General features: G+C 34.7%; 1 protein-coding gene across 6 annotated transcripts; it reads left to right on the forward strand.

The window, feature by feature from the left end:
* The first annotated feature begins 9,652 nt into the window (after positions 1-9,652).
* On the forward strand, positions 9,653-24,939 carry LOC108343808 (V-type proton ATPase subunit C). Of its 6 annotated transcripts, none has more exons than XR_008244854.1 (13): positions 9,653-9,972; positions 10,065-10,133; positions 10,329-10,456; positions 10,549-10,648; positions 18,968-19,035; positions 19,128-19,269; positions 19,478-19,594; positions 19,784-19,909; positions 20,626-20,709; positions 20,792-20,871; positions 21,788-21,924; positions 22,921-22,979; positions 24,322-24,939. XR_008244854.1 is itself a non-coding variant. In XM_052867244.1 (12 exons), the coding sequence occupies exons 1-11, from the start codon at positions 9,859-9,861 to the stop codon at positions 21,888-21,890; spliced, it is 1,131 nt and encodes a 376-aa protein (XP_052723204.1). In that variant the 5' UTR covers positions 9,653-9,858; the 3' UTR covers positions 21,891-21,924; positions 24,322-24,939. The 6 variants fall into 6 exon arrangements, 2 of the variants coding, with proteins under 2 accessions (XP_052723204.1, XP_017437688.1); XR_008244855.1 differs by having other exon boundaries at positions 24,325-24,939; XR_008244856.1 differs by having other exon boundaries at positions 24,339-24,939.

Raw genomic sequence — 24,939 nt, forward strand, 5'->3', positions numbered from 1 at the left:
TCCAAATCAGAATGGGGAAAGAAGATTGAAGCTTCGTATTAGGGTTCATGGAAAAAAATCGCTTTTTGTTTGATTGGAAGAGATTGATAATGAAATGCAGAAGGTGAGTTTTAGGGTTCCGATCTTCTTTTTCTTTTAGGTCTTTCAGGCATAATTTGATTTCGCAATTGCAGGATAAAGGTAATTCCCTTTCCCACCCAACCTCTCTCACAATCAATGTTTTGGAATATTAAAACCATGTATTGTGCCAATTGGATTATAATCACATACTTAATAACGACGAATGAAACAATAAATTAACACCCAAATTCTATCCAGTCAATCATAATTAAAATCCATGTAAGATGGCATTCAACTTCACATATTGCGCTTACCCTAAAAAGCCTTAAACTACAGGGTCATCAAGACCAGGGATAAATCAGGTAACAAATCAAAGACCCAGAATTCAATTTCATTTTCTCAAAACAAAAGACAGTGATTAAATTAATTGATTAAAAGAAGTAGAAAAAGGAAGATACAAAAAAATGTGCGAGATTAACGATGGTCCATGCGATGCTAGGGGAGCAACTGAAGATGGAGAGAACGAGGATCCAATAAAAAAAGGATGAGGATGTAGGTGGTCTAGACGCCAGGGTACGTGAACCACTCCGTGTTCCGATTCAGATCCGCCGGTGGCACCGCCTCCCATGAACCCTAAAACTCACCTTCCTCAATTTGATTTCGATTTCGCAATTGCAGAGAAAGGGGCTGTTGCACTTAATTTAATTTGTTTTGCCTACTTTGTCCTTATTTTAATTTTATTTCCCCTCTTTGCACTCCATTTTTTAATTCACAAATTAAAAAAATACACTTCACACACGTTTTTAATGCCACGTCATTTAAAAAGACACTATTAGTATGTCACGTAACACTCTCCTTAACAATGTCTTTTCAATTTGACGGCAAGCCTCTATTTATTCAATTTTAAAAAAAAAGAACCCAATTGAGACGCCGAAAAAGAAGGGGACCTATTTGAGATTCTGAACGAAAATAGGAACCTACCGAAATATTAAACCATATATATATATATATATATATATATGTATATAAATTTCAATTTTTTTTTTGCCAAAAGCAAAATACATGGAAGTTCACCAAATACTAACAATAGTTACACATGAGATACCCAAAACTTTAGATAGTGAAAATCAACTACTAATTTGTTTTAAATCATATCAATTATATAACATTCATGCATCATTTTTTCTTACAACAACCCATTCAAAACACATGGTGACATACACACGAAACAAAACATCAGATCATAGAACTATGTACCCAAAATAATTGAATCGTTTTTCAAGCTATAATCACTCAAGGAGCCCCCTCTAAAGAGATCCATAACTACTATCATAAAGAGCCAAAAAATCTATATGACCAAAGAAATTTCATAATTTCAAAGATACTGGATATCAACATTTTAATCAATTATAAAATGAAATCAACTTATTAAAATGCTAGAAAATTAGCACACATATATCATAATCCAAATTACTGACACTCAAAGTAGTATCTCTCAATGCATATCAAACAAAAGTACAAACAATAAACTAATTGTTTGATTGGTGTTTAAACCACTGCTATAATCTTCTTTGAATGTTGTAAATGATGGATATTGATTTAAAACAAATAAGAAACAAGAACTTGAACAAATAAGCAAACAAAACATCAAGATATATGAATTTTATACTAGTTCACTCTTATGAGCTACATCTAAATGCATATGCAACTTCAGCATAGCTTTTCACTAACAAAAATCACAATATCACAATTACAAACAATCTTGTAATATCAAACACACTTCTTGAAACCCACAACAAGCAACCTACCTATTCAATACCTTATTGCAACATGTACGTTCTTTAGAACCACGAAAACAAACATAATGCAAGACAAGAAATGATCAAACTTGAAAAGTTCTCCCTAGCTTTTTCAAGTTACATGATCTCGTCCAAGGAAAACAAAAAAGTTAAAGCAATCACAACTTCACAAAGTTACTAAGTCCTCTAAATCAGAGAACAAAGGTTTCTCACATGAAAAATGCTTTTCAGAATTGTTCAAAATGTTTTTCAAAGTTTGCACTTTTCATTGAGCCAAAGTCCTGATTTAGGGATATGATGGTTGACACATCTAATTAATTAGTTTTAACTACCAATCGATTGGTGTTTAAACCACTGCTATAATCTTCTTTAACCCTATCTAGTTTGTTGACTACTAACTTGGCAATACTGAAGTTGCCTTGTAAAGTAGTATTAATTTGATAGCTTCAACGACAACGTATCACCTACTACCAAGACTGTTATTAGTAAAGGACTCAAACATACCTGATAAAGAAGATCAAACACTTCGCTTAAGGAAAGGCCAATTTCTTTGGTAGACACAAGACAATAAGTAAACCAGAAAAATAGAGTGGTGAATTATGGTTCGTCCCTCCCTATTTATAGCAAAAAGGTGACTATTCAACTTTTTGGACTACATCTATTCTAGGAAGCCCATGGACCTTACACCCCTTCATGAACAGTAATAAACTCATGAGAAGCTGACATTTTGATTTCTATGCCAAACTGTATTGTTGTCAATGAGGAACATTAATGCTTTGATAAAGATTTTGATGATGATAGACTTGAAGACTTCAAAGAACTTTTACATACATTATTAAAGCATCTTTTGTAGAATCATTTGTACTAAGTTTATCTTTCAATTGTAAGCACTTAGAATTCTTATAAGTTATTCTTTTTTATTGATCTCTCGTAGCAATAATCGATTATCATAAGGGATAATTGATTATCACAAGTAAAAGTAGAAAAGGCTTCGTCTCGGCAATAATCGATTATCACTAAGGATAATCGATTATCACGTTTTCCGAAACCCATAACGGCTTGAAATAATCGATTATCACTTGACATAATCGACTATCTTTGGCAGTTAGGAGTTGTCTTTTCATTTATTAACCCCTAGCCTATAAATAAAAGCCTCTTAAACCTTTTACGGGGTTACCCCAACTACTAAGAGCACAAAATTGGTTCTAAGGAAGTTCTTGAGTTTAAGTCTTAACTTGATCAAGTCTTGAGGAATGAAAAGCTTAGTTTTAGTGTGTTTAAAGGTGCAAGCGGTTTTCTGCAAGTTGTTCTCTGCAAGTTGATTAAGCTGTTGTTCATTCCCTCATGTGTCGAAGGAAGGTGTTTTCTGTTCTTATAATTTCATTGTTCATATTGTAACTTCAAAGGAATTTTTACTGAAAAGTTAATCACTCTTTTATAGTGATTAACAATTGGACGTAGAATATTTTGATTCAAACCAGTATAAAATTCTGTGTGCTTTTCTTTAACTCTACACCTCCTAACTTTAAATTGTTCGAAGAAAGTTCTAAAAGAAAGCTAAAATTTTTAAAAGAAACAATTCACCCCTCCCCTCTTGGTTTGTGTCCATTTTCATGGTCTTTAAAATGTTGCACTATGCGATACCAATTTCTACAACATGAAGATGATCCTAGAGGCTATCAACAACCACGAAGCCTTTCTATGGACAACATTATTGGAGATATCTCAAAAGGGGTAACTACTAGATGAAACTTAAATAACTTCTTCATAATTGTTGCTTTTGTTTCTCAAATAGAACCCAAAAACATTGGTGAGGCTCTTCAAAATGATAAATGGTGTGTAGCTATGTAAGAAGAGCTAAATCAATTTAAAAGGAATGAAGTTTGGGAACTTATTCCTAGAGAAGAACATTATCAAGTGATTGGAACAAAATGGGTCTTCCAAAATAAGTTGGACGAGGATGGTCACATCACTAAGAACAAAGCAAGATTAGTAGCTAAAGGATATTTTCCAAGAAGGTATTGACTATGATGAAACTTATGCACTGATGGCAAGGTTAAAAGGTATTAGATTATTGCTTGCTTATGCTTCTTTGATGAAATTTAAATTGTATCAAATGGATATGAAAAGTGTCTTTTTAAATGGTTTTATCAAAGAAGAAGCATATGTTGAAAAACTCTTGGTTTTGAAAATTTTAAATTTCCTAATCATGTTTTTAAATTGAAGAAAGTTTTGTATGGCCTTAAACAAGCACCTAGGTCTTGGTATGAAAGACTTAGTAACTTTTTGATTGAGAATGACTTCTCTAGAGGAAAGGTTGATTCAACCTTGTTCATAAAGAAAGTAGGAAGTCATATTTTGCTTGTTCAGGTTTATATTGATGACATAATATTTGGGTCAACTGATAATTCCTTAAGTGAAGGATTTGCTAGTATAATGCAAGAAGAGTTTGAAATGTCTATGATGGGTGAGTTAACATTTTTCTTAGGACTGCAAATTAAGCAAATGAATGGGGGAACTTTTATTTCCCAAACAAAATAGTGCAAAAAAATTCTTAAGAAATTTGGAATGGATACTGCTAAAAAAGAAAACACTCCCATGAGAACCTCATGTTATTTGGATAAGGATGAATCTGGGTTAGAAGTTAATCAAACCATGTTTAGAGGAATGATAGGATCCATACTCTACCATACAACTAGTAGACCAAACATAATGCAAAGTATTTGTGTGTGTGCTAGATATCAAGCCAATCCCAAAGAATCTCATCTTGTAACTGTTAATAGAATATTGAAATACCTCAAAGGAACTACCTATTTTGGATTATGGTACCCTTTAGATGCAACCCCAAGTCTTATAGGATAGTCTGATGTTGATTATGGTGGATGTAAAATTGATAGAAAGAGCACTAGTGAAACTTGTCACTTTCTAGGTTGCTCTTTAGTTTCATGGCATTCAAAGAAATAGGCGTGTGTAGCATTGTCTACCACTGAAGCAGAATATATAGTTGTTCGGACTTGTTGTGTCCAAATTCTTTGGATGAAACAACAAGTTGAAGATTTTGACATCTTCCTTAATCACATTCCGTTAAAATGTGACAATAAAAGTGTCATCAATCTAACTAAGAAGTCTATAATGCATTCTAGGACTAAGCACATTGAAATTATACATCACTTTTTAAGAGATCATATTCAGAAAGTTGATTGCATCATTGAATATATTGATACAATGCATCAATTAGTACACATATCCACCAAACCATTGCCTAAGGATATATTTATGAACTTAAGAGAGAGTTAGAAGTGTTAGATATGTCTTAGAACTCAAATTTGGTCAAAATATGCGATTTTCGTAAATCATCGCATAATAATCAATTATCTCTAGGTCACAATCGATCATCTTTGAACTAAGACATGTTTTTCATTCGGTAATAATCGATTATCTCATGTCATAATCGATTATCTCGAGATTTTTTAGCAACTAGGTTTTTCATTCGGTAACAATCGATTATTTGAAGCAATAATCGATTATTTGCGATTTCTGGAAATAATTTTTGAAACGATAATCGATTATCATTAGTGACAATCAATTACCACACATCTTTATTTCAAAATGTAGTTGTTGCAACGGTCCAAAATGGCTAGAAACAACCATAAACGTCTAGTTTGTTCTTTTTCTTTATAAATAGCACCCAATAATCCATTAAAACCCACTTTTGCCCCAAACTCTACCCAATTAAGCTCTCAAAAGCTCTTTCTCTCATTGTCTTGCAAAAGTCTTGCACTCTCTTCTTCATACTTCTTTATCCTTTCAAAATTAATGGCAGATTCTCGTAAAAAAATGCCCACAAGAAGAAGAATTGGAGCTTCTTCCTCTACTCATCCTCATGCACCTCGCCTCGCCAACATTAATGGGTGGCTCTCTAACACTAAAAAGCACGGGGAGTTTACTCATTTATGGAAGGAGAAGAAAATCATTTCCTCCAAATATGTTAATTTAGGTTGGTCAGATTCTATGGATTTCAATTCCCCAACCTTATGGAAGATCAAGGCTTACAATATCTTGTGGAGCAAAAAGGTTGCATCTATCCCGATCTTCTCCACATTTTCTATTTCAACCTTCACGTTCGTGATGGAGTGGCCACAACAAAGGTCAAAGGTGTCAATATCATCCTTGATGATGATATCTGGGCAAATGTAGCCATGATCCCAATCCGGGATGATGTTGTAAAAGTTCACCTCGGAGTAGATGGCTTCAATCGTGTCCTTGCCTACTAATCCTTCTTAAGGAAACCACAACTCCAAACTAGGCGTAAACAACTTCTAGTGGGTGGATTCAAAGTTGAAGAGCGTCTTATTCATTATTTGATTGTTTAGGTCCTTTTCTCGCGCGCCACCAACCATCCCCAATGCTCTGAACAAGATCTTCTTATTATCTATGGGCTTCTCAATCATATTCATATTGATTGGCCCTCCCTCATTGCTGAAATCATGATGAAGGTATAGAGATATCCTGTCTATTATCTACCTTATGCCCTTCTTGTATCCAGAATCCTTGAATACAAAGGAGTAAATGTTGTTAGAGAAAACAAAGTTGTCATCCAAGTTGTCGATTCTGAATTGGCGAAACCACCTTGCGCCAAATGGGTTTTGTTGCTCGTGGCAACATTTTTGTGCACAAAGATGATGCTCAACAAGATGATGATGATGATGATGATGAAGATACTCACATGGCTGAGCCTATTAATGTAACTAACCCATCTAAAACTGGTCCTTCTCATATTCCTTCATCATCCTCCTTCTCCATTGAGGAACATCTTGCCAATCTAACTCGTCAAATGGAGTAGATGACCACTCTCCAACAGTGCAGACATGATGAACTCATGGAGTTGCATCAATCTCACCATGATTATATGTGCGAGCGTTTAAAGGATTTTGATACTTGGCTTGGAAATATTGAGAGTCACTTTAACCTTCAACCTCCTGATTATCCTCCTAGTCCCCTCTCTTTTAAATATAATTGTAATTCTTTTCAGCCTTGCATCTATGTTTCCTTGTATTTTTTAAAATTATGATGTACTAGTCTCATTTATGTTAAATCAAAATTATATTGTCTTTGATTGATAAATTATTTTGTTGAGGGGAGCCTTTATTAAGGGGAAGTCTCTCCTACTTATGGTACTTTTTGTTTATGATAAAAAAGGGGAGAAACAAAAAATATATTTTTATTGTTTAAAACTATTAACCTTTGTGTCTTGTTTAAATTAAAAAAGAATGTAGGCTACACAAAAGTGCTTTTAACAAAGATGATTTTTTATCATCATAAAAAGGGAGAGATTGTTACCAATGAAGAACATCAATGCTTTGATGAAGATTTTGACGATGATACACTTGAAGATTTTAAGGAACTTTTACATACATTGTTAAAACATCTATTGTAGAATCATTTGTATTAGGTTTATCTTTCAATTGTAAGCACTTAGAATTCTTATAAGTTATTCTTTTTTATTGATCTTTCGCGGCAATAATCGATTATCATAGGGAATAATCGATTATCACAAGTAAAAGTAGAAAATGCTTTGTCTTGACAATAATTGATTATCACTAAGGATAATCGATTATCGCCAAAAGTTTTAAATTGTCCGGGTTCGACAATAATCGATTATCACCAAGGATAATCGATTATCACGTTTTCCAAAACCTATAACGGCTTGAAATAATCGATTATCTCTTGACATAATCGACTATCTCTAGCAGTTAGGAGTTGTCTTTTCATTTTCTGACCCTTGGCCTATAAATAGAAGTCTCTTAAACCTTTTATAGGTTACCTAAACTACTAAGAGCACATAATTGGTTCTAAGGAAGTTCTTGAGTTTAAGTCTTAGCTTGATCAAGTCTTGAGAAAAAAGAAGTTTGGTTTTAGTGTGTCTAAAGGTGCAAACGGTTCTTTACTAGTTGATTAAGCCGGTATTCATTCCCTCGTGTGTCGAAGGAAGGGGTTTTCTGTTCTTATAATTTCATTGTTCATATTGTAACTTCAAAGTAACTTTTAGTGAAAAGTTAATCACTCTTTTATAGTGATTAACAACTGGACGTAGAATCTTTTGATTCGAATCAGTATAAAAATTCTTTGTTTGCTTTTCTTTAACTCTACATCTCCTAACTTTAAAATGTTCGAAAAAAGTTCTAAAAGAAAGCTAAATATTTTGAAAGAACCAATTCACCCCTCCTTTCTTGGTTTGTGTTTGTTTTCATGCTCTTTAAAGCGTTCCGCTACGCGATACCAATTTCTACATCTATCACCAAAGGTCACATCATTACACCATTAAAATACTCCTTCAACATTTCAACCTCTTCGTCACTATGTTCCTTGAGGCTGTGGGTTACTATACTCGTAGGGATAAGGCCAAAGATAACAGTTTTTCTTTGCAAAAGCTTCTATTGAAAATATCATAACCGAATACTAGGACTGACATATTGCTTCGGTCACACTGGATGCTATGTACTCTTTACACGCCTTGTAGTCATGTAAAGATTGGGGGTCTGATGTATTAGGTAGGGCTAAAGACCCTTCGACCCTTCCATATAAGGTCAATAGCCTTAAACATGACGGCATACCGAGTACTAGCGACCAAGTACCTCAATTTGGATACCTGGTACTAGTGTCTTCTAACTAAGAGCATGGATGAATTGTTTAAATGGCTAAAGGTTAAGCCTAAAGCAAGTAATTGGACCACTGAGTTTTGCGGTTGATTGACCCACAAGTAGGGATGGCAAAAAAATCCGCGCCCAATGATATTCGCGGATAAAATCCGCGACGGATAGTTGGTATCCGCGAATATTTACTGCCCATGGGTTGTGGGTAGCGGGTTTTTTAATACCCGCTTATAAATGGGTCGGGTGCGGGTATTATACTATCCGTACGCGCGAATATCTACTACCCGTAAAAAGTAAAAATAAAAATTTAATTTATATTTTATTAAGTTAAATTTAATTAAAATTAACATTAATTTATATTTTATAAGGTTAAATATAATTAAAATCAAATTTTAATTTATATTTAATTTAATATATATTATATTTTATATATTTTTTGTAATTTTATTTAAATTTTATTATAATATTTTATAAAAATATATTTTTTTAAATATTTGTGAGTATCCACGGATATCCGCGAGTTTTAAAATATCCGTGGATATTTTTTAAACGGATATTCATGCATGTAGCAGGTGGATTTTTCTTTTGTCGGATCAGGTTGTGGGTAGACACTATCCGTGCCCGACCCGGCCGGTTGTCATTTTACCCATAGGTGTGTGACTTATCTAGTTGAACCCCTAGTCAATAAGGTAAAATACTATAAATAAAACATTAATAATAATTTACTTTTATTTTTTTCATTAATTTAGATTTAACTTGGTAACTCTAATCAATTACTGATTTGAATGTCGGATAAAAAAAACCGGAAAAAGAAATCTTTACAATGTCATGAAATAACATTTACTATTGTAACAAATAATTCATTAATTAATCTAGAATTTTAACCAATTTAATTGTTAATTCTAGTTTCAAACCCAATGAAATTAACTATTTTGTTTTCTATAACGTTGGAATATTTTCTTTTTATTTTCAGAAATACTATGACAAGAAAAATTATATTTCTTTTTATGCAGCTTCTCGTATATGACAAAGTGAAAAACATAATTGTCCCCTTCACATAATTTTCATTTTTATTAAATCAAATAATTAAAAATTTATTTCATACTTCCATGTGTTAAAATTTTCCCGTTTCCAGTTGTTTCCGTTTTCATCCCTTTCTTCTCCAAAACAACCATTCATGCAATGACGCACAACTAGAAAACAAAATCTAATTGCATGTTAAAACTGTGTGTGTGGAAGAAGCACGATCTATTTCCAATTTCCATCAACCCTCAGACAAACAAACGAACACGGTCTTTCTCTCTGTATATTTCATTTCTCCGCGTGATCAGAGAAAGAAAGGTCGAATGGCGACGAGGTACTGGGTAGTGTCTCTCCCTGTTCCGAATTCCGCATCCACTCTGTGGAACAAATTGCAGGAAGAAATCTCCAAACACTCCTTCGACACCCCTCTTTACAGAGTACATTCTATTTTTTTTCTCTCTCAACGCTTCACATTATATAACTAACTACCGTCTCTTATTTTCTTCTCATTTTCTCTTGTAATTCGCAGTTCAACATTCCTAATCTCCGCGTCGGAACCCTAGACTCTCTCCTCTCTCTCAGCGACGATCTCGTCAAGGTGCGTAAAATTCTCCATCACACCAACAAAATTTTCACTGGTTTCACCTGTTCATGGGTTCCGTTCCAGTCCTGGATATTGAGAAAAAATTACGGAGGAATGTTGTTACGTTGTGGCACGGCTGCGGATTTCTTAGAGATCATTAATTGCTTATTTGTTCACTGTGCTAGATCTGTTTTGTGTGTGTGTGTGCAGTCGAACAACTTCGTGGAGGGAGTGTCGCACAAGATCAGGCGGCAGATTGATGATCTGGAGAGAGTGTCGGGCGCGGTGACCAGTAGTTTGACGGTGGATGGAGTACCTGTTGATTCGTACTTGACGAGGTTTGTTCGACTGGAAACTGTGAAGACTGTGATTTGTTTCTGATGAATTATTGTTTTGTGATGAAGATTTGGTGGTGCTGTGGTGGATGTAGGTTTGCTTGGGATGAAACCAGGTACCCGACTATGTCGCCGTTGAAGGAGACTGTGGATGGGATTCATGGTCAGGTGGCAAAGATTGAGGATGATCTCAAGGTTATTCATATTTCTAACGCAGATTTGGACATAATTTGATTTTGTTGTGTGATTTGCGCAGACTATATTTTTACAGTGATGTATATATATCCTGTTGTAATTTAGTGGTCGTGCTAACTATTGAGGAAGGTCAAGTATCTGGTTTTCCTTCTTGATTACTACTTCAAGGTAAAAGATTAGTAACACATTAATTAGGTTGAAAATGAATAAGAGGCTAATGCTTTAATGGTTATTGCTTTCACATTCTTCATGCTTTTTTTTTTCAGTTTTTCTTCTAGTTATTGGAAGAGTTAAGATAAATAAAAAAAGCCTATATTTAACACTAATTGAGAAAGCTTGAAAACTCCCCTCATATTGTAACAGTTAAAATAAATAAAAGAGACTATATTCATTTTTTGTTCTCATATTTGTATTGATAGGATTTTGATACAATGTGTATAGGGGAGATCAAAGATCAATCATAGATACTTAGGTACCAAGATAGGTACAACTAATAGGTAATAACATTTTACCAATTCAACTACTTCCTAACTATATTTAATACTTATTTTAACACTCCTCCTTAAGCTGGAGCATATAAATTGTATGTACCAAGCTTGGAACAAATAAAATCAATTTGAGGTCCCCTTAATGATTTTGTTAACACATCTACAAGTTGATCATTGGATCCAACAAACTCACTACACATTTCCTTGGACAACAACTTTTCCCGAAGAAAGTGATAGTCAATCTCAATGTATATAGATCCTGCCCAGTCAACATCGCCATACCCTGAGACTTGGGTATTACCTTTATCTTCATATAACAAACTTTGTCTTGGAGCCTTTATCTTTATATAACAAACCTCTAGATTCATATCATTCTCCAATCAGTTGACACGTACCACATTCCTGTATAACAAAGGAATTGATATCATAAGTTATTGAACAATTTAAAGACTTGGTTAATTGACTCAAAGAAATAAGATTGAAAGGACAAGAAGGAACAAAAAGAACTGATTTTAGATTTAGGGAAGGAGAAATGAAACCTGACAAATTCTTTGGGAGGAGATTTTACAGCCCTTGGCTAAGGTTATGAAATGAGGATTTTTGGGAAAGCAAAGGGATTAGAACAAGGAGGCTTACCCGAAATGTGGTCAAAAGTAGCTGAATTAATTATCCATGGACTTTGACCTTCCATGGATTATGAGATGCAAGTTGTTGAGAAGTTGTGATTTACAAATGATTGTGCTAAGCTATTAGATTTCAACCTCAAATATTCTTGGTTTTCATCATTAGAGAATTTTGGTTTAACAATTTCAGCATTAGAGACATTGCTTGTTTTGTTAGGAAAATCGTGCAAAGAGAAACAGGCAGCAGATCCAAACCTTTTCAGTGGTAGAGAAGAACAAAACAACTAAGGTAGATTAGAACCTTAAGGTGACCTTCAACTAGGGTAACCTTTCATGACATCAAAATGAAGTTCCAATGGTCATAATAGAGACAGGGAGTTCTGGTGACCTATGATGGTGGCGCTACAAAGTTCTAGCGAGAGAATAGAGAATGAGTACGTTGCAGTGCGTGGAGGAAATTAGTTTATGGGACTAGTGGGGTTAGATGTCACTTGGAAGGACACTCTAGATCTGGTGGTCACTGGAGAAAACTGAGACATAGCAAACAGTGGTGAAAACTGTGCCAGAGAGGATAGAGACTAGCAGAGTGGGATGGAGCCGTTTTGGTTCCAAGTTAAGATAAATAAAAGAGACTGTATTTAAGAGTAATTGAGAGAGCTTGAAAACTCCCTTCATATGTTCTCATATTTATATTGATAAGATTCTGACTCAATGTGTATAGGGAAGATCAAAGATCAATCATATATACTTAGGTACAAAGATAGGTAGGACTAATAGGTACTAGCATTTTCCTAATACAACTACTTCCTAAATATATTTATTGCTTATTCTAACAGGAACAACTATGTTATTTAAGTCATGACAGATGTTCCTATGGCTAGTGACAATTTGATGATGGTTTATAGTGATTTTAGAGAGGTTGGGTGAGTATAACAAAGGGATTTTCAGGCAGGGAGATGATTTCAGTCAGAATGGCTAAAGCTGATCTTTTGTATTTCTAATCGTGTTCCATCATTTAATGTCATGTTTGGCATTATTGTGTTTTGGAGTAATTTTCTGTAGTGTTTTATTTATTGATTAGTGTTTGTTGTTTGGTTTTGTGCCTTGTTTGATTTTTGGGTGTGTTAGGCAAGAAAATACAAAATGTTGACAATATGGCAGGATTAAGGGCTTATTATAGGAGGAAGTTTAAAAACAAAGACTAAGAATACAGTTGGAAGGTAGTTTTTGCAGCTAAGTGTTTGCTAGCAAATAGGACCCTTTTACAGGAAGCTTAAAGGGAAAAGGAGATGGTTTTGGAGTTTTAAGAGTTTTTTAACTGGAATAATTCAGTGGAAAAGAGAGTTTGAAATTGTTCAGTAACCTTTGATGCCAATTTTAAGATCATGTTACTAGTTGAATATAGAGATATAACATCACTCACTTGTTATCATTTGTGGTTAAAACATTTTCTTCAAAATCTGAAAGTTTTTGAATTTGGGAAATTAGAATTTATTGTGATTATGAAGCACTTTTCTCATTTCTTCTAACTATGTGTTTTATAATAAGCACATTGAAATTAATTGTCATTTTGTTTGAGAAAAGTTGTTATCTTTGTTGGCTCAAATTTTCAATTGGTAGATATTTTGATAAAATCCTTGATAGGACCTCATTCAAGTTATATGTTTCCAGCTTGGTACATAGAATCTATATGCTCCAGCTCTAGGTGGGAGTGCTAAGATAGTTTATTTTATTTTCTGAGCAAATTGTTTTGTTTTGTACATATTATTAGCCTAGAGTCCTAGGGGTGAACATTATTTTCTATCTTGTTCTCTTGCCTATTACTTTTGTTGCAAGAACTTAAGATTGAACTGTAAAATAATTCTAGAGGGCTTGATTGATCCCTCTCACAATCTTCTATTTATAAGAATAAATTGATACACAAGTACATGATAAATAGGGTAACCCTTGACACACTATAATGATGATAAAATAGGATAAATATCCTAACACTCCCCCTCAAGCTGGAGCATACAAATTGTATGTACCAAGCTTGGAACAAATAAACTCAATCCGAGGACCCCTTAATGACTTGGTCAATACATCTGCGAGTTGATCGTTTGACCTAATAAACTCAGTACATATTTCTTTGGTTAACAACTTTTCACGAACAAAATGACAATCAATTTCTATATGTTTAGTCCTCTCGTGAAACACTGGATTTGATGCAATGTGGAGAGCAGCTTGATTGTCGCAATACATCTTCATAGTATGGATGTCACAAAATTTAACCTCTTGAAGGAATTGTTTCACCCATATAAGTTCACATGTTAGTGATGCCATTGCCCTATACTCGGCTTCCGCGGTTGATCGAGCTACTACATTCTGTTTCTTACTTTTCCATGAAATAATGTTTCCTCCCATTAAAACACAATATCCTGTAGTAGACCGTCTATCAATAGGTGAACCTGCCCAATCTGCATCACAATACCCAGAGACCTGAATGCTTCCTTTATCTTCATATAACAATCCTTGCCCGGGAGCCTTCTTTACATACCTTAGAATGCGAATGAGAGCATTCCAATGGTCAACACATGGAGCCTGCATGAACTGACTAACCACTCCAACTGCAAAGGATAGATGTTAGGGCCTGGCGAGTGTATGAGAGAAGAAGATATAGGAGGAACAGGGGGGAGGACGAACGTCTTGAGCAAGAGGGGAACCGTGCGGTAGCGAACGAGCGTTACGAGCAGGAGATGACAAGGAGCGAGGACGAACGCCCTCAGCGAGAGGAGGACGAACGAGCGAGGCGACAAGCAGTGAGGACGAGCGCCCAGGGCGAGCAGGGCGCGGACGAACGTCCTCAATAAGGACGAGCGTCCATAAATAAGGACGAGCGTCCTGAACAAAAGGGGGGGACGACAACGTACGATTAAATGACAAGCGGAGGGACAGGCGGATTTTCATGGGAAGTTAGCAGAGTAATTACAGTATTAAATACAATTAATAAGGATAGAATGATTCTGTCCAGATTATGTTAATAAAGGGACAATTACTACTATCATTCCCTACCTTTTCTGGAAGGCATGATTAGTATTAATAAGGGAGGCACGTAGAATTAGGGTATGCTTTTGATTATTTGAATATTGTAAGAGAGGTTATGCTCTCGTGTGACTGAAGGAGACCCTGCTCCCAGTCATTGGTTGAGTTTCTGTGATTTCCAGAGTTTTAATAACAAAGAGTTTTATCCCTTTAGTAACGTTCATTCACGGTGTGAGGCAAGTTACGTGGTTAGGTACGTAACAATAGATTTGGCCTTGTAATAGTGAGATAAATCAGTTTTCCAACCAGCCTCCTATACCTCTCTGGAACGGAGAATAATTCACCTTCTTCTGTCCTTAATTTCTGGTTTGGGTCCATGGGACTGTCTACCGGTCTACAATCAATCATGCCTGTTTCTTGTAATATATCAAGAGCATACTTCCTTTGGGAGATTACAACTCCATCTTTTGATTGCGCTACTTCATTGCCTAAGAAGTATTTGAGACTTCCAAGATCCTTGGTTTGAAAATGTCTACACAAGTACTCTTTTAGTTGAGATATTCCAACAGCATCATTTCCTGTAATGACAATATCATCAACATATACTATTAAGTAAACACATTTCCCGAGAGAAGAATGACAATAAAAAACTGAATGGTCTGCTTCACTGCGTTTTAGCCCAAATTTTTGAACAATGGAGCTAAACTTTCCAAACCAAGCATGTGGGGATTGCTTGAGGCCATATAGAGATCGATGCAATTTGCATACCATACCAGACTCCCCCTGAGCAACAAACCCAGGAGGTTGCTCCATATAAACTTCTTCCTCAAGATCACCATGTAGGAAGGCATTCTTGATATCCAATTGATGAAGTGGCCAGTGACGAATGGCTGCCTTGGCAAAGAAGAGACGAATAGTAGTCATCTTGGCTACAGGAGAGAAAGTGTCACAATAATCAAGACCATAAACCTGAGTGTAACCTTTTGCAACAAGCCGAGCTTTGAGCCGATCAATTTCACCATCAGGGCCAACTTTAACTGCATACACCCATCGACAACCAACCGCCTTTTTTCCTGGGGGAAGGGGCACCAGCTCCCAAGTATTACTGTGGTCAAGAGCCTGCATTTCTGCAATCATAGCTTGTCGCCATCCAGGATGATCAAGTGCTTCTTTCACATTCTTGGGTATAACAACAGAGGACACTGAGGATAAAAGAGAAAAATAGGAGGGCGACAATCGATGATAGCTTAGAAAATTATAAATGGGATGAGGGTTTCGAGTGGAACGAGTATCTTTTCTGAGGGCAATAGGCCATGCTTAATCATTTGCACCAGGAGGCGTGGGAGGAGGTGACGAGGGAGAAGAATCTGAAGTAGGAGATTCACCATTGTCTTGGGGAGGTGGACTATCCATTAGGGCCCTGTGTGGGATGATCTCAGTATGTGGAGAAACAGGTGTAGAAGGATTGTGATCAAGACTTGGAATGACAGAGACAGTGGAGCTATTTGACTCAGCCATTGGAATAGGAAGGACCTGCTGGAGGATAGAAACATCCTGAACAGATGGAGAGAAGTAAGGAGTCTGTTCAAAGAATGTGACGTTGGCAGACATGTAATACTTCTTAGTTTCAGGAGAGTAACACCGATATCCTTTTTGAAGTCGAGAATAGCCTAAGAAGACACATTTGAGAGCGCGAGCGGAGAGTTTGTCTAGACCTGGAGACATGTCATGAACAAAACATACACAGCCAAACACTCGGGGAGATGTATGAAAGAGAGGATCATTAGGAAACGAAAGAGAGGATCATTAGGAAACAAAATGGAGAAAGGGACTTTATTATTAAGAGAGGAGGAAGGCATCCTATTAATAAGATAACATGCAGTTAAGATGGCATCCCCCAGTGATGGACAGGAATATGGGCACCAAGCAAAAGGGTACGAGCAGTTTCAACCAAGTGTCTATTTTTTCGTTCTGCTATACCATTTTGCTGTGGTGTATGAGGTCAAGTAGACTGATGTAAGATACCATGGGAACTCAAGATGGCAGAAAAGGAGGATGAGAAATACTCTTTTGCATTATCACTTCTTAATATTTTGATTACTTGACCAAATTGATTCTTGATTTCATTCAAAAAGGATGTAAAGATAGCTAACAATTCAGAACGATTTTTCATAAGATAAACCCAAGTACATCGTGAATATTTCATCAATAAAGGTAACAAAATATCTAAAACCAAAGGAGGAGATACGACTAGGTCCCCATATATCAGGATGATGGAAAAACTAGAATTACATATTGATTGAGACCTTTTAGGAAAGGAAGATCTAACATGTTTTCCTAATTGACATGACTCACATTCTAAGGTTTGGAGACCACTCAGTTCAGGACACATTTTTTTAATTTGGACAAATGAGGATGGCCAAGTCGATCATGTAGCACTTTAGGATTAGGAGCAGCAACACAGGACACCCTTGGACGAGATCCAAAATGGTATAATCCGTCAGCTTCATATCCTTCTCCAATCTGTCTCCCCGAACCACGCTCCTGTATAACAAAAGATTTATGATCAAAGGTTATTGAACAATTTAACATTTTAGTCAACTGGCTTAAGGAAATTAAATTAAAAGGACAATTAGGGACAAAAAGGACTGAGTTGAGATTGAGGGAGGGAGATAAAGAAACATGACCGACTCCTTTGGAAGAAGTTTTAGATCCATTTGCAAGGGTTATGAAATGAGGTTTTTCTCGAAAGGAAATAGATGAGAACAAAGAGGTATTACCAGAAATGTGATCAGAAGCACCTGAGTTAATTACCCATGAATTGTGACCTTCCATAGATTGAGAAATGCAGGCTGTTGATGTATTGGGAGATTGAGATGGTTGTGCCAAGCTGTTAGACTTTAACCTTAAATACTCTTGATATTCATCTTCAGAAAACATAGAAGTGGAAGTTTCAGTCTTCGAAGTGGCAGTTTCAGTCTTCGAAATATTGGCGGTTTTGGAAGGGAAACCATGTAAGGAGTAACAATTCTCTTGAGAAGAAGGTGAATAGTACTAGCAAGGAACAAGAAAACCCTAAGGGTTTAGATGAAGGAAACTGTGACAGTGATGGACGACAGTGGCCGGCAACGGGCAGCGGTGGACGGTGGCGGGCGACGAAGAACTGTGGTGCCGGACAGATATATATTACGAGACAGAAACCAGAGCGGGATCGACCCGCTCTGATACCAACTTAAGATTGAACTGTAAAATAATTCTAGAGGGTTTGATTGATCCCTCTCACAATCTTCTATTTATAAGAATAAATTGATACACAAGTACATGATAAATAGGGTAACCCTTGACGCACTATAATGATGATAAAATAGGATAAATATCCTAACACAAGATACATATCTCTATATACTAGAATATGTATCTAAATATAATTCAAGTTAAGATCTCTCAAGTTTCTTTTCTCATTTTTCTCAAAGTTATGGAGTTTTCCCAATTGCATAGTGAATGTCAAGCAATACCTTGGATTGATACTTTTCAATTCCCAAATGATGTTTCAGTCTCCCTAGAGTTTCCTTGACTTTGTATCCTGAGGTTTTCATGACTTTATTGAGTCTCTCAAACCACACTGCGGGAGCTTTTTTCCAAAGCCATATAAAGCTTTTCTTAACTTGCAAACATAATTGGCAGCAACTTTATATACTGGAGGAACATCCATGTAGATTTCCTCCTCAAGATCCCCATGCTTGAAAGCATTCTTCTCATCACACTGCTGTAATTCCATGCAATTATCTGTAGCAAGAGATAATATTAACCTAGCTGTATTCATCTTTGCAACTAGTGAAAAACTCTCCAAGTAACCACACATTTGAGTGAAACCCTTAGAAATGTAGTCAATCTTTCATATCTTAGATGCCCATTTTGAACAATGTAGGCTGAATTGAATTTAGAAGTTCTTCCTTTCAAGCCCATAAAATAAAATAAAACTCAAGGCTTTCTATCTACCATATGAAATTGTTTTGACCATATAATTTCAGTGGCTTTTGCTAAAGTTGTTCCATTCTTGAAAAGATAAAGAAAAAGGAAGAATGACATTGTTCATTGCTGATGAACAATGTAAAATAAAGAATCCCCATTTTACACTGTGTTGATTAAATTTTCTATTTTGCGCTTAGCTCTGTTTTTCTTTTCAGGTTCGTGTTTCTGAGTATAACAATATCCGCAGTCAGCTTAATACCATCAATAGAAAGCAAACTGGAAGGTGCGAATGTTGTTTATTGGCCGATCATGACATTTTAATTTAATACTGTTATATTTCTTATCTGACTTGAATGCCCTTTTTGCTTTTTTTAGCTTAGCTGTGCGTGATATTTCCAACTTGGTAAAACCTGAGGATATTATAACATCAGAAAATTTAACTACCCTGCTTGCTATTGTTCCAAAGTATTCACAGAAGGATTGGCTCTCAAGCTATGAAACATTGACCAACTATGTGGTAAGAGTTGCCACATATTTGCTCATATACTCAGCTGCTACTTACCCAAGATTATTATGAATGATGATTCACTATATTTTTACTCAATTAATATAAACAATCTCTGAATTTAAATAAATAGTTCAACCATGTTTAATTCTGGAATATTCCTGAATACAATCTTTTTGCCTTGGTTTATTTCTAATTCTGATTAAAATAAGTATTTTAGGTTCCCAGGTCTTCCAAGAAGTTGTATGAAGATAACGAATATGCTCTTTATACTGTAACACTATTCAGTCGTGTTGCAGACAATTTTAGAACTAGTGCACGAGAAAAAGGGTTCCAAGTAAGTATATTTTCTGAAGTTGCGAATACTGTCTTCAGTTTTAGAGGATTTGTAAAACTCAGATCCTTTTTTTAGATTTACATCCATTAACTTGTTTATGGAAATATATGGGAAAGCATGAGGCATGTTATGCAATATCAATTCGGGGGTTGAAGAAAAGTATTTTAATGGAAATATATCATACTTCAGATTCGTGATTTCGAATACAGTCCTGAATCACACGAGAGTCGCAAGCAAGAGTTAGAGAAATTGATAGATGACCAGGAAAGTTTGAGGTCCTCTCTGTTGCAGTGGTGTTATACTAGTTATGGAGAGGTATTATTCATTATTTATCACATCAATTAATTTGTACAATAGCTGTCCAAACAAAATATTACAATGCACAATATTCAGGTCGGATAGGAGGAAACTGAGCACAGATAATGAAATCAATTATTATGAATTCCTTGAGTATCTGCAATTTACATTTGTATTTACTTTTTTTTGTGATAATAAAAAATAATAAAATTATTATTATTATAATTATAAACATAAATATAAATAAATTTTATAATTTTATTGCAAGTGGTTTTTATTTATTTTGTAGAAATTCTTTTATAATAGGTAGTTATTTGAATTTAAAAAATAGTTAAATTTTAAAAAAAACGGCCAAAATGTAAAAAGAAAGTTAAATTTTAAAAAAGTGTCACTTAAATAATAAAATAGTAAAACAATTAATATAATTTTTTTTAAAAAAAGCCTATTGCATAAAGGATAAAATAGAAAACAAAATATGAACACAAGAAAAAAAGAATCCTTTATATAATGGTCTAGATGATGCCTTTTCCCTCTTCACCACTGTTGGCACTTTTAGCGGCCCCTTAATTTTTCGGTTTAAATTTCTACATTTTGTTTACATTTGAAAATTCTGTTCTCACTTCTCAGTATCATAAAATATTGTTAAGTTCTGTGATCTCTCTCTTGTTCTTGCCCTGTTATCATAAATGATGTGATTTCTGATTTAATGTTTTTACTTTTTTTATTTACTGAAGGTTTTCAGCTCCTGGATGCACTTTTGTGCAGTACGTGTGTTTACTGAGAGCATTCTGAGATATGGTCTTCCACCATCTTTCTTGGTTAGATATAACAACTTTCAGTTTCGCTTTTTTCGCTCCAAATATTTTATAACTGACCATTGGTTCTTGTGGGGTCATCTAGGCATGTGTTTTAGCTCCATCAGTCAAATCTGAGAAGAAAGTACGCTCTATCCTTGAAGGGTTGAGCGACAGCACAAACAGGTAAGAGACTTATTTCTGTGTATGTAGCTTAAAATAGATACTTAATTTTTTACGCTACCAAGATTGATTTATGGGAAGTCAATGACATGTTTGGGGTCAAGATACTTTTCTCTTTCGCCCCCTACCTCGTATTGATTCAAGAGAAAATAAGATGCTTAAGAAAATTGCTTTTTTATTTGGCGAGTGTCACTAAATGTGTCTTGGGCAGTGTTTTAGTTTTACAGTTTCGTGCATCTTTCACATAAAATATGGTAAATGCATTAGAAACTCAACAGGCTTCAATGATTTGGTGATTCCTTAATCCATTATTATTGACTACTTTGAAAATTATTTGAGATGTTGACACTTGGCACTCTTCAGAACCAGATTAGAAAGAGATAGTAAGCAAACGAAATTTGTTACTGCTTCACATAATCTGTCCTTCAGTGTAGCATTTTGCATGCTTGTCAACGTCCTGTGATTTTCTCTCCAAAATATCCAATGCTCCTTTTTCAAGGAAGCATCAATTATACTGTCCACGTCATTACACCATACTACCACATACTTTATCTTTAATTGCCTTCAATTATTGTAGGCAACGCCAACCCATTATTATCGAAACCGAACTCAATATTATCGTTGTCTTGCTTTTACTACTACTATTATTATAATTATTATTGTTATTGCTATCTTTTAATTCTACTTTAATCCTAGCCGTGCAATATGAGGGCGGTATACTAGCATTATGATACAACATGCTCATACATTCAATCATTAATTCCTATGACATACTTCAGCAGAACTTGCATCCACCATAATTTGATCCACAAGGCCATATCTATAGTTATATTATTTATCTATAATATAGCTTCTTCTTTTTTTGTTTTTAATGTTACATGCTCATGTTGTTATTGTTCCTTTTATGTTTTACGTGCAGTGGTTACTGGAAGACCGAGGATGATGGGGTTGGGATGGCTGGTCTTGTAGCAGGTGATGCTGATGCCCACCCTTACGTCTCGTTCACTATCAATCTTGTTTGAGTGCAGCCAGAAACGAGCCCTTTCTTCTTTCAGGGTCAGGAAGGATTCCTTTGTACATTAGGGTCATGTTCCATTCATTTCTTCTTTTTTCCATATATATAATATATAATTTGAGCGCATTCAAGTTTCCAGAAGGATCTGGTGAATTTAAGTGGTCTTATGGTACCAAGTTTTGATCATTAACTTGTATTGAGTTATTTCTTCATGTTTTCTCGTCTATGATCATGTAACTAGAGAAGTTACAGTCTTTGTATTTCTTGGTAGCATATCTACAAAATACTACATAATACTTTGTTTGTATCTTGAGACTAATATATATCCATTTGTTTATACTTTTGGATTTGGGCTGATCTAGAGAGGACGTCAACTCCTTTTGGATCAAGTTTATATTTTTTTAAAGTGAGATACACTTAGAGGAGTATATTGATAGAATTATGTATTACAAACTAAAATGTGAGATTATAATTAAATATATTTTTATAAACATATTTTAGACATTCTCACAGTTCACTTAGGTTGATATTTGAGAGTAGGATAATGATTTTTCACTTCGTTTTTTTTATAACATTTTAACTCCACTACATGTAAAGAAACTATTGGTCTACATAACCCGAATTTAAAACAAAAAAAAACTTGGAAAATTCAATTTTAAGGATTTGGGTTTTGCCGTTTTCCTCATTTTGGTTTAAAATTGATTTTCATTCTCGAAATTGGTTTTTGTTGTGGGACTTTTTTGTGGGAGGACGTCACAGCAACCAATCGGTGCATCGGTGTTCATGTCGAAGTGTTGTCGCGCGTTGACCGTGGGTTTCACGCTTTGTGTTTTGGTAATAGGTTCTGGATTTTTTTTAGAGCTTTCGTGGAACATTCATCGGTTTTAGTGTGGTGGTTACGTCATTCATTGGTCGTCGGTTTAGGTGTTGGTGGTGTTTGTGTTTTGGTATAGGTAATTGGGTCTTTTTTGTGAATGTCTCATTTTGATATTTTTGCTCTCTTTTTAATTTTTGGACTCTTTTTTCGCCAACATTAGGTATTTCTGAAATGGACAACCTTAGTAAAGTTGGTCAACATAGTCATGGCAGGAATAAGGTATGTATGGTTGTACGATAGTTCAAAACAATTTCAGTTATTTATGTATACGAGTAAAAATGAGTGACGATTTTGTTACTTAATGATCATTGTTTCTTTGTCATAACATGTGTTGTTGAGTATAATTTGTATGTGTACATGTATTGTTAAGCTGTTTTTTTCAAAGAAAATGAGTGATGACTTTGTTGCTTAATGATTATTGTTTGTTTGTCATAACATGTGTTGTTGAGTACACTTTGTATGTGTTGCATTTCATTCAGTAGTGTGATTAGTTTGGATGATTGTCTTTTCTGTGTGGAAGTTGGTGGCCTTTCTGTTGGTGTTCGTAATCAATTAGTTTTTTCTAGAATAAGATTTTAAGCTATTATTATAGTTTTGAATCTGAATTTGACAATCTCACTGTACCAATTTTTAAGCTCTTTACCCTGCAAGTTTGATGGACGTAATTATGCTGACACATTTGTCCTCTACTACTTGTTTGGTCTATAAATGTCTTTATAGTTATTCGGTTGAGTTGATTTTTTTGCATTGCATTGCTGATTCAATTATCTGTAATTTGAATGCAATAACTTAAATTTTGGACTTATGTTATGGTTGCAATTTGATTTTGAAAATCCCATAGAATTTTTAGAGTTCATTTCTGGTTTAAATGCTAACAAATTTGACCTCTACTACTTGTTTGGTCTAAAACTTTCTCTATAATTATTTGATCGAGTTGATTTCTTTTTGCATTGCATTCCTTATTCAATTATCTTTAATTTGAATTCAAGAACATAAATTTTGGACTTTTTTTGTCATTGCAGTTTGATTTTGAAAGTGACATACAATTTGTAGAGTTCAATTCTGGTTTAAATGTTGACAGATTTGACCTTTGTTGCTTGTTTGGTCTATAACATTCTCTATAGTTATTCGATTGAGTTGATTTTTTTTTTGCATTGCATTCTAATTCAATTATCTTTATTTTGAATATAAGAACTTAAATTTTGGACTTCTTTTGTGGTTGTAGTTTGATTTTGAAAATCCCATACAATTTGTAGAGTTCAATTCTTGTTTAAATGCTGACAGATTTGACATCTACTACTTGTTTGTTCTATAACTTTCTTTATACTTATTCGATTGAGTTGATTTTTTTTTGCATTGTATTCCTGATTCGATTATCTTTAATTTTAATGTAAGAACTTTAACTTTAGACTTCTTTAGTGGTAGTTTGATTTCGAATGTCACATAGTTTGTAAAGTTCAATCATAAGAAAGTCATTTGGTATGTTGTCAATCCTTTGTTGTTGGCTAAGATAATTGAAGCTCACAATCTCATTATCTTGAATTTCTTTTTTGTGCTGGAGGAGGACTTACAAAGTAGATTCACAACCTTCATGAGGAACAAATGATTGGCAGAGGTTTTGATGCTTGACCATAAGGGTGGGGTTATGTGCAAAGTGTTGATTTCCAAGTCACGTAATTCCACAAAGTTTGAAAAATATGGAAGAAATTTCGCACACAATATGGGTTGAAGGAAGGAGATGATATGGTATTTGAGGTCCACAACAACAAAACTAATATTATTGTTGAAGTTTATATTAATGGATGTTGTTGTCATGTTGAGGAAATTTTGGTGTGAACCAAAGACTTGGTCATCAATTTATGTAAATGTACTTAAGTAGTTTATTATAAATAGAAGTCAATTTAGGTTGAAGTGACATTTTTTCATTGTTGTAATTGACAGATATTGATTTTAGGAGGAGATTGAGAAGGATACCTAGAGAGGTTAATACTCAGTGTTGTCTAAAGATGTTTATACTTATGTACCTAGAGAGGTTGAAACTCTTGTAACATAGAGAGGATGATACTTGTTACTGATCAAAGTTGCTGATTAGTGAAACTTCTTAAGTAGGTTGCTTAAGAGAATGGACGAAGCTTTGGGTGTAGGTGAACTAGTATAAATCTATTGTGTGAATTTTATC

Source organism: Vigna angularis, chromosome 8 (genome assembly GCF_016808095.1).
Source record: "Vigna angularis cultivar LongXiaoDou No.4 chromosome 8, ASM1680809v1, whole genome shotgun sequence".
Lineage (NCBI taxonomy): Eukaryota > Viridiplantae > Streptophyta > Magnoliopsida > Fabales > Fabaceae > Vigna > Vigna angularis.